Source organism: Montipora foliosa, chromosome 4 (assembly GCF_036669935.1).
Source record: "Montipora foliosa isolate CH-2021 chromosome 4, ASM3666993v2, whole genome shotgun sequence".
Taxonomy (NCBI): domain Eukaryota; kingdom Metazoa; phylum Cnidaria; class Anthozoa; order Scleractinia; family Acroporidae; genus Montipora; species Montipora foliosa.
In genome coordinates, this window is record NC_090872.1 from 27,113,185 (window position 1) to 27,124,503 (window position 11,319).

The following is an 11,319-nucleotide window of genomic DNA, read 5'->3' on the forward strand; positions in this document are numbered from 1 at the left end:
TCGATATAATGAGTAACATGTCCTGTCTCGCGTTTTTCTTAAGTAGTTTGTACGTCAGTATTTTGGGTGTATTTAAAACGGGCATTAATTACATGGCGGCCATTTTGAGTCCAAGGGATTGAAAACATTTGTTTTGCCCCACCGAAACTCGTTCCAAACATTTCAACTCGACGCTCAGGGTACGAAAGCTAACCATTCTCGAATGAGTGCCGAGGCTTAAATAGTTCAGATTAGTACTTAGCACTACAAACGATATTACTTGGGGTGCATGGAATGACCGGGTTTTGTCTCCTTATTTGGTCCTGAAGTTGTGAGTTGTGTTGTGTTTTTGTGTCATAAAGTATGACACCTCAAAGTGGCGTACCCATTTTAGTCACAACCCTTGCGTGAAGCGTGTATTATTTGGTTCATTCAATCTCTTTTCATTTGCGCATGAGCGAGGGAGAGGAAAGCTCTAGGGAACCCTAAAACAAAGTATCTTCTCATTGGTTTTCTTGAAGAACAATGAGAAGTTTCTCTGATTGGTGTATTCATGTTAACGCGAAAAGTGCACGAGCAGGTACCGTAAGGTTCGAATAGCCAATTTTTGGTTTTTAAGAACCCTACGTCGCATGTTCTCCTAGGTAAAGTTTCCCAGATCCGAGGCTCTGGAGATGACAATGTTGGAGCATTCTGGAGCAGCTAAAATAAGTCTCCATTATTAGATAATTTTCGTTCTTACTGTTCCTGTTGTTATTGTATAGTATACCCTATAAACGGTGTTTAATTCCTTTTCTTAAGTATTGTGCCATTTTAGAAGCTATATCACTATTCAAGTTATTATAATATTGTCTCTGCAAACTGGAGGATCTACCGTGCGAAAAAATAGGAAGGTTCTAGTGCTGAGAAGATCTCAGCACTACTGCTGTGTAAACTTCTTATGCAATAGAGGACGTTGTCCGTGTCTAAACACGAGGGGGAGTCGGGAGAATTCGAGAGAGTTATGCAAACCCGAGACGCAGTCGAGGTTTGCATAGAATTCTTCCAATTCCTCCGAGTGTTTAGATGAGGCTGTGGAAACACGGACAAAGTCCAAAATTGCTTTTATAAATGATTTCTCAAAGACAATTCGACAAATCAAGGAAAATGCGTGTTTTGACACACGCTCATATTTCCTACCAGCCAATAAGGTGCGCGTCTGATGTTACAGCCGTGTTTCCATACTATCATCTAAACACAGCTATATTTGGCCAATGAGAGTGCGCGTACTATCCTAATTCTTTCATAATTTCACTTGAAAGATCTTAAAGAAATCAAACAATTTAGTGACCAGACGTTTAGCAACTTTGCATTCTACCAATTATAAACTATAACCCCGACCGAATTGTCTGCATGTAAACCATGGCCATGCAAACAAAATATTGTTTCATCATCTGGGATCTGCCTTCCTAACGCAAAACCCCTCCAATTCTCGACAGGCCATACCCAAACGGAGCCACTCTACTGACAAGATCAAAAATGTGGAACTTGTCGCTGATTGTAGCAAATAAATTGTATGCAACAGGCTTGGCTATCTACGGCCTTTTACCAAAGTAATAGTTTCAGTACATGAAACCAAATACTCTGTACTCTGTACTGGTACTGTCCCTAAAACTGAGACAGGCAATGATCTGGTGGACCTTCGCCGAAACCAAGTGTTGACAAAACTGGGAACTGAGAATTTGGGGGGAAAAAATTTTTTTGCACTTAGCCGAGTTTTGTATCATTTTGTCGTTCTTTACCATGCAAGGAAAAAGGCAAGTGACAATATCATAGCGGAAAACATATTGTTTCATAATTTCTATGCCATGAGACAGTGGGCAATATTTCCGCAACCCTCGATGGAATCGCCTTCAAGCGACAGAATTAAAGCTTCCCAAAGGCGAAACCTTTTTGCTTTATTTTTCCATGTTTGTTTTTGCAAATCAGTGGTTCCACAGCTGGCCAGTACTGGAGTCGAGCTTTAAATTTCGAAAACAAAGTATAAGAAAATTTAAAATCACAGTTAATCGACCTTTCGATGTATCAAACATCATTCTCAAGATTGAGGTCGTTTATGCTAATGTCAAAGTTGTTAAGACAGAGTTGAAGATTTTGAATATCTAATATGCGCATTTCACAGTGCTTGATGTTGTGTAAATACTTTAGTTAAGCATCAGTGAATAACTTCGCGCGGATCGAGTCTGACTGTACTTTGGGTGACGGTTTTAGTTCTTTTATGATTAACATTTCCTAGAACAAACAGTCCAGTTTACTCCGGCACTTTTTATAAAAAAAAAAATAATGTCACTCAACGTACAGTCAGACTCGATCCGCGCGAAGTTATTCACTGATGCTTAACTAAAATATTTACACAACATCAAGCACTGTGGAATGCGTATATTAGACATTCAAAATCTTCAACTCTGTCTTAACAACTTTGACATTAGCACAAACGACCTCAATCTTGAGAATGATGTTTGATACATCGAAACGTCGATTAACCGTGATTTTAATTTTTCTTGTAAAATGCTACAGCAAGCAACTCCTAATCCGAAAACAAAGTATGATCACCTATATTTTACTAAGTTGTATATACCTGGAGAAACAGTGGCTAAAACTTCAAAAACTAACCCCAAAGTAGATAAAAATGGGCAACATGATCGTTAGCACTGGTAGGGCAAGTACTAGTAGTCAGAACATTTCATCAACTTCCGAAACAGGTGATTCCACGCACAGATAGCATACAGCTAAAATTCGAAGTTGGTCCCCAACTCTCCCTATATGCTCATTAAGTATCTTGGGCTATTTTCTTTTAAATACCAGGTGTTTTAAACGCGTTACATTACTTTCAGTTTACCTGCAGACAGAAGAAATATGAACAGCAAAATTCTTAAAAGTCGCGCCATCCGTTCCTGCCAAAGCCTAGACTCTTTACTTAAAACATGCGAGCATGCAGTCAACTTAGGAAATTGTTTTCAAAACTATTCACTCGTTTACACAACAGTCTCCATTAAATGAACCGCAACAAGTGCCTCATTGTTACTTTGAAGATAATTTGACGTTTGTTTCCTCTTTTACTGACAAACTCTTATGATGACTGAATTTTATGACGTAGATCTGTTTACACTTTTAACAACAATTTTTCTCAAGACAAATCATTCGTGAAAGATTTAAATAATTATTGCACTCATTGAGGCTGCTATTTCAATGTTTCTTTTTTCTTCGAACTACCTGACGTCATTGTCAGGTATGCAAAAAGTGCAAGATATTTTAAAGGGCTTTACTTTTAGCATTCCAAAAATGAGAGAGCAGGGGTATGGGGGGACTCTCTTCGATCCGACACTGTATGATGTAGGTATATGCTTTTTACATGATGTGAGAACGTCACTTGGGATTATCTAGGAACTTTTAGAAGTCAGGAATTCGCGAATTAGCCAATATAAAAAATCCCATACTACCCTTTGCAATTGTTTGTCCCTCGAAAATTTGCATAAGCATTGTTTCCACTGAGTTTCTCTTGGAACCATCATAAGTCCCAAGTAAAACAATGGTTGCAGCATCCACTTTGAATACGTTTTGGTCACTTTTACTAAGTTTTGGTCAGTGACAACAAGGTTTTTACCACGTTTTTTTTTTTTTTTATATCATGCCTGAGTAAAATTACGGTATTTTTAAACAGTAACATTTTTTGTCTTTTAAGTAAAGAAATCGGGAATACGACGATTTTACCCTTTCAGGGCATTGTATCCCTCCATTAAAATACTAAAACGGAGAAGTTAATTTTACAAATGCAAAAATTTTCAGCTTTCAGGCTTACTAAGCTGGACTTCAATCTCGTAACCAGAGTCCTCGAGCTTTTTGGTCAGCGGGCGAGCGCCCGGAGAGACTCCTTGAACTATTTTTCTGATTGATCGCTTGCATAATAACGGCAGTCCGACAGGAAGTCGCTAAGTAATTCGGAAACACTAGAATTTAGAGGGAGATTCAAAATCTAAAACTATCGGCTGCTTTGTTTTCAATTGATAAGCGTTTCAAGACATTAAAGTGTCATTGGTATTTACTTGTTATAAGGAAAATGATAAGCAGTTTTTTTCAGAGTCAGCTCAGTGTGAAAGAGTTTACTATTCACTAGGTTGTTTAGGTTATCGGAAAGGTATTGTCTTCACTTCCAGGGGTTCACTTTGCGAAATTACATTACCGTTATTTAAGACGGAATAAATTTCTAACCTTGGCCCATAATACAGGGGATTATGATGCCCTCGTGTCTTTATTTTGTTCAGTTAGGGCAATGCGTTACAAATGTGGGTTGAGAATGTCCACCAGGCGTTTAGTTAAATTGGCTATCCACTAGTGGTTTATATTTTTCAAACTGATCCGAGTGCTAGTGGCTGGGGCATTACCTGGGCAAATAATAGTTCTTGCAGTCTCGGGGACAGGAATCGCTACGAAGCAATCTAATACCCAAGTGTTTAGGTAAGATAGAGGCCGACCAGGCCATGGGATTCTAGTGGTGCCAGCATGGGCCACTAAGGCTCGGTATACTCGAGTATTACTAATGATGAGTCAGCGGCCTTTGGTCTGGACTCCAGGAAGCCAGCTGCTTGTCAGCCAATAGCAGGCACAGAGTAAAAAATCAGCTCAAGCTGATTGCATGGCCCATTATCTGGGTACTATATCAGAAGTGACGCTTTTCGGAGTACGTTACCGAGGTGTCTTTTTTACTCAGAGACAGTACAGCGTTTATGCTTTTAAGTGTGCTGTATTCTCTATAATCCCTCCACTCTTCCCGGGTCTAGCCCTTATTTTTAGAGTTCTTATATAGGGAAGATATCGTTGACATCACCTATTGTCATTAATGTGCCAACGAGTGCCTCATTGGCGGTCAAAACAAACTTACCTATACCGAGTTCCCCTCTATGCCATTCAACAGTGATCACTGCTAGATCAGCTTTGTCTCGTATGATTAGCGCTAAGAATACCTTAGTTCGTCAGCATCCAATTGTTCATCATTTTTTGAAGGGTGCCTTTGGTAGTAAGCCACCCTCAAATAGATATGATGGTATTTAAGATTTGCAGCAAGGGCTACAACTTGAGAGACTCGCGCTGGACTTAATAGGACCGCGTGTTAATACTAGCCATGTTATTAGCGTTAGCAACAATACTTTGCTACGACCTAATGTATACCATAGTTACCTCAGTGGAAAAGGGTGTGTTTGTTCCTTGGTAGTCTTATTACCAATGCTAACACTGTTAGGAGCGTTCGGAGCTATAACTAAACTTTGTTCAATGATGAAATGGTATATGAAATGAATCATATATGAACTGCGGATATGAAATCAAGTGAAGCTATGATCTTCGCAGTTATGAACGTAATTTATACAATTGCGTAGAGAAGCCTGAAAAATTCAGGACTTCAACGGGGTTTGAACCCGTGACCCCGCGATTCCGGGGGCTCCAAGGGCCCTTGGAGCCCACAGGTGGCCAGCTCCCAACGTCGGTGGCTTCATAGCTCAGTTGGTTGGAGCGTCGCACCGGAATCGCGGGGTCACGGGTTCAAACCCCGTTGAAGTCCTGAATTTTTCAGGCTTCTCTACGCAATTGTATAAATTACGTTCATAACTGCGAAGATCATAGCTTCACTTGATTTCATATCCGCAGTTCATATATGATTCATTTCATATACCATTTCATCATTGATTCATTCCTCGCGGGGCCCTTGGAGCCCACAGGTGGCCAGCTCCCAACGTCGGTGGCTTCATAGCTCAGTTGGTTGGAGCGTCGCACCGGAATCGTGGGGTCACGGGTTCAAACCCCGTTGAAGTCCTGAATTTTTCAGGCTTCTCTACGCAATTGTATAAATTACGTTCATAACTGCGAAGATCATAGCTTCACTTGATTTCATATCCGCAGTTCATATATGATTCATTTCATATACCATTTCATCATTGATTCATTCCTCGCGGGGCCCTTGGAGCCCACAGGTGGCCAGCTCCCATCGTCGGTGGCTTCATAGCTCAGTTGGTTGGAGCGTCGCACCGGAATCGTGGGGTCACGGGTTCAAACCCCGTTGAAGTCCTGAATTTTTCAGGCTTCTCTACGCAATTGTATAAATTACGTTCATAACTGCGAAGATCATAGCTTCACTTAAACTTTGTTCATTGGTAAGTTCTTTAGAAGTACTTAGTAATCTAGACGTAAGTTGTAGAAAAAATGGATATATTACGACATTGTAATCTTGGAGTATGGTTCGTGTTTTGGGCTCCTCGTAGTGTCCTCACTCGCTTTGAAGGCTTCATGTCAGTACCGGAGGTTACGGTTTATGATATTGAACTGGAAAATTAAACGAGACTTTCATGTAAGTTGAAGTTTGACTTGAATTCTATCTCATAAAGAGTACTAACCGAAGGTGTCAGACATGCCCACCTCTCCCTCCCTGTGCTTGCCTCGAGCTCTCAGGCCTTGGTTACTATTCCTCTTTACGGAATTGCTTTCGGTGTTTAAATGTTCCTCCACAATGAGAAGGATGAGGATTTGAAGCAATGATTGTGACGTCACTCCCGGCAGACTAGATTCGTTCTTCATGTCAGACACCTTCGGTTACTACTCTTTACGAGATAGAATTCAAGTCAAACTTCAACTTACAGGTAAGTCTTGTTTAAGTTGCCAATTAACTACATACATTTCTGTTACAAATCCGAGCTAACTGTTAATTTTTCTAAATCAGTTCCAAAGTTTGTTATATTCAATCAATCAATCAATAAATCATGTTTTATGAAAGTTGGTGAATTTGGCACCACCCCTAAGCCTGACTGGTCATTTGTTCTGTTGAGAAAGAAACGGTCAAAGAAGAACTGTGAAAAAGTCGTCAATACATTGCATACGACCCTTGCGAAATGAATTCCCAGTTTTTTGGGAATTCCCAACTTTTCGTACATATGCAAATAAGCCAAGCCTGAGAAGTTTGGAATTTTTGGGAATTTCTAGGAATTGAAGATTATGGTCTCTCAAAAGGGTTGGAATAACCAGAGATTTCTAGGAATTCAAAATTATGACATTAGCAAAACTCATTTAGTTGCAACTCCTGGGAATTTTTGGGAATTGAAAGCTAAAAGGGCACTGTGGACCGTAGCAATTTATGGGAATCTTTGGGAATTCCACTCAATGATTCAACTTGATGGTCACTTGAGCGAGTTGAAATTTTGTGCAATAGTACTGAATTTGCCAGTAAGACAACATTCAAAATTGAAGTGCCCTTTTAGGATTTGATTTCATCCGATGCCTTGAAAAAATGACTTAACTTCACTTAATGTCAATCTCAAATATATGTGTAACAAGGTTTGCTCTTATTCAAAGCATGTCAATGTGAATGTGATATCTTTCGAGTCAATTCACTGTTCATAATACATGTACTTAGCTTAAGCAATGTCCTTTAAAGGCTCCAAATTTTGAACATATACATTCTGTACACGGAGAAATGAAAAAGAAATCTTTCATTCTGATGTATTCCATAGATTGTGAGAAATATCATCGACATATTACCTTGTTTGATGCGCTCATAATCGAACTTATTCCAAAAGGAACATGAAGCATTACTCTTGAAAATTTCACACTCGAAGTGAGCACTTAATCCTTTCAATGAACTCCAGTATCTTTCGAGTCTTGCTCATTTAATATGAATCCGTAGACATCATTGTCATTGTAGATTGTCATCCTCCACCATACATACATACTTAATTGACCTCTCCCCATAGGGGCTTTTCAGGGCCAATGAATCAACGAAACAACAGAACACAACAACTACAACTGTTAAGAATCCCAACTGGCCGAAGGCAAACCAGTTGGCTATTTACAAGTGCAGCTGGGAAGTTGAACCAGGGACTACTAGGAACAAATTCAGCGAGTGGTCAGAGCGGGTCTTGAACCCGGGATCTCCGGATCTCAAGGCAAGCGCCCTAACCACTGGGCCACACTGCCTCCACAAGAAAAAATCTTGGATAACATGTGAGAGACCGGACTGGAAACTAGTGAGCCGTTTGCGTTTGGGTCAGCAGTCAGCGGTAACCAGTCCAAGCTCTTGCAGATTTTAGGGACGATTTTGGGCGGTTTTATTCAAACGTTTCCAGGTTGAATCATGCTTGGAGACCCAGGCGCAGTCAGGGCAAAATTGGGAATAGCGTAAAGTTTTCAAGTAAGGCGAGAAGAGCCAATGCGAACATACCTTTAACGGACGAGTTCCAGAGCGAATTAAATTCTAATTTATGATTGGCGAAAATTTTCCGCAATTGTCTTTTTTCCACCCAATCACAGAACTTCATAGAGTGAAGTCAGATCGTGATCCCTTATATCAAGCGGGAACTACCACATCTACGGTCGCCATTTTATTACTTTTCGAACAAAGTATAGTTTTCGACTCCGTTTTTGGACTTTATGCTTTTTCGGGTCGCCCTCAAGCTGCGCATGCGTAAGGTATCTCTGTCTCGTAGAAGGCAAGTTAAGTGGGATTCGAACTCGGTATCTCTTCCTTCAGAGGCAATCGCGATGACCACTAATTATAAACCAAGGAAGACCTCATGACAGCTTAACGGGGAAATATGTATTAAAGAATTGCGTGCGTGACCGGAAACGAGTTTTTGTGTTTTCGTTGCACGCACTGCATTATCCGGTTATCGTATGACTCTGTAACAGATATCATAATTTTATAACTTTCCCAATATTTTTAAGAAAAAGTATTAAATATTTTTAAATATCATAGCAGAGGTTTGCAAAGCATCTGCTTTCTGGTTTTGATTGGAATCAATGCCGTTAACAACAGTTTTAAATGTAAACAAATATCCACAATCGCACTTAATAAGCTTATATGCCTCGCTGCCTCACAGATTTTGTAAAACTAGCTGAAAACGTTTGCAATTCCGTGTTGACAGAGATTCTGACACATTTCAACAACCACTTGAGAGCTGCTTTGTTTGACTGTGAAAATGCAGTCGAGTAAGTGAATTTACTACACTTAAGGTTGACTTTTATTTAGTAAAAACGTTTGGTGTTGTTGTGAACTGACTAGAGAGGGGGAGAGATTGTCATTGAAACGGAAAATGTTGTGAAAGAGATTACTGTGTGTTACGAAAAATAGTATTGCGTGACAAGCGTTACTTTCTAGACGCTTCGCGAGAGTTCGTAGTTTGTTTATTTTTAGGTTCATGCGTTAGCGTTTCTAAATCGGTGTGTTTTGTAATCTTTCTATAATTAGAGTGATTACTATTTTAGAAAGTTCTAGAAGTTTATTGTCAGAGTATATAAGTAGACGAGTCCAAGCGGAGTGTTTTTTTCTAACTAGTTTTTCACAAGCGAAGAGAGTTGGCGTTAGCTGTGTTTAGTCAAGTGAGACAGAAGCTGTGTTAATTCAAGTTGGCGGAGGCCGTGTAAGTTTGTCGAATACGTGTTGTTCAGAGTTTTACTTCGTGGAAACTACGTTCATTTTGGAGTAAATCCTTTTGTTGTTGTTCCGACAACCCTGCGTTCAGTTTAGTTTGCAAGCTACCTTTCCTCAAAACGTTCGAACTCGTAACATTGGGGGCCTGGTCCTGGAGAAGAATTCATTTGTTTGCCGAATACAGAAACCAGGAAAGGATCACAACGTGGAAGGAAGTAGCTGCGCTGTGGAAAAAAGTTGTAGCGAGTGAAAGAGCCGTGGAACTTTAGTGCTGTGAAAATGGAGAAATTTATTCAGCTTGGCGAAAAGTTTGGTCTGGAAGGAGAAAAGCTGCTTGAATTTGTGAGGGAAGAGGAAGAAAAAGAAGAAAAACGCAGACAATTAGAACAAGAAAGAAGGAGGGAAGAGGAAGAAAAAGAAGAAAAACGCAGACAATTAGAACAAGAAAGAAGGAGGGAAGAGGAAGAAAAAAGAAGGGAAGAGGAAGAAAAACAAGAAAAACGAAGACAATTGGAGGAAGAAAGAGAAGAAAAGCGTAGGCGGTTTGAGGAAGAAAAGGAAGAGAAACGTCGATTACTTGAAGAAGATAGAAGAAGAGAAGACGAAGAGAGAGAAACTAGACGACAAGAACGCGAACTAAGAAAATTGGAGATGGAAGCCGAGCTGTTGAAACAGAAAGAGGCTATTGAAGCCGCAAAAAGAGAACATGAGCTGGAAATTGCACGTTTGGCTGTGGAGAGTGCTGACGGGCGTCCTGAAGTGAGAGAGGATCGGGCTAAGGCACCTAAACTCCCCTCGTTTGTTGATGGCAAAGACGAGTTGGACGCGTATTTGCAGAGGTTCGAGAGATTTGCCGAGACGGCTAAGTGGAAAAAAGAAGGATGGGCATCGAAAGCTCAGTGCTCTGTCTGGGCATCGAAAGCTCAGTGCTCTGTTGTCTGGACGGGCACTAGAAGTGTATTCACGTCTATCAGAGGACGCAGCTAAGGATTATGACAAGGTAAAGATTGCGTTAATGAAGAGATATGACCTAACCGAAGACGGCTATCGTCGAAAATTTAGAGCATCCAAACCAGAAGTTGACGAAAGTCCGGAGCAGTTTATTGTGCGACTGGACAGATACCTGTTACGGTGGCTAGAGCTTTCGGATACTGCGCGAACCTTTGATGGTCTTAAGGACTTGATCGTGAAAGAACAATTTATTGACTCTTGCCCTAAGGATTTGGAAATTCACCTGCGAGAAAGGGCACCTGAGACCCTAGCAAAGATTGCGAAGATCGCTGACCAGTACTTGGAGGCTCATGGTAAACACTTGTTCAGCTCAGCGAGCAGAAAGCCAACAGTACAGCCTGAGAGGGACGAAGCCAAGAACATGCAGATTAATCCACCAGCTCTGCATTGCTTTAAGTGCAACACCCGAGGTCATAAAGCCGTCAGCTGCCCAACCCTAACAAGAAAGTGTTTCCTATGTGGTAAGCAAGGTCATGAAGCTAGAAACTGTCGATCAGGTGGACGCAGATCAGGAGGACAAAGTAAAGATGGTAACCCTGTGCAGCGTGGTCAAGTGAGTGCCAGTTGTCTAGTTCAACCACCTGAGGATAAACCTACTGATGAAGAAGTTAAGGCCTGTATTAAAGATGATAAGCTGCTGTTAGCCTGTGGTAAGAAGATTCCATTGTTGAGTAGCGCTTGTGTTGAACCGTTAACTGGAGTTAGAAGTAAAATGCCTGTCGTGAAAGGAAGAGTTGGAGAGAAGCCTGTTGATGTCCTGAGAGATACTGGTTGTAGTGGAATTGTAGTAAAGAGGGACCTTGTGTCTGAGGATCAGTTTACTGGCGAATTTAATGTTATGCTGCTCATTGACAATACGGCAAGGAAAGTTCCCATCGCAA

At 40.7% G+C, this 11,319-nt stretch overlaps 2 protein-coding genes across 2 annotated transcripts in view; both read right to left on the reverse strand.

Moving 5' to 3' along the window:
• Positions 1-2,947, reverse strand: part of LOC138000483 (neuronal acetylcholine receptor subunit non-alpha-2-like) — a 33,370-nt gene extending 30,423 nt beyond the window's left edge. Inside the window, exon 1 of the mRNA XM_068846936.1 lies at positions 2,858-2,947. Coding sequence (XP_068703037.1) covers positions 2,858-2,906 — 49 coding nt within the window. The 5' untranslated portion in view covers positions 2,907-2,947. The remainder of the gene's footprint in view (positions 1-2,857) is intronic.
• LOC138000481 (neuronal acetylcholine receptor subunit beta-3-like) overlaps positions 1-11,319 on the reverse strand; it is an 85,217-nt gene that overhangs the window by 30,423 nt on the left and 43,475 nt on the right. The window lies entirely within an intron of this gene.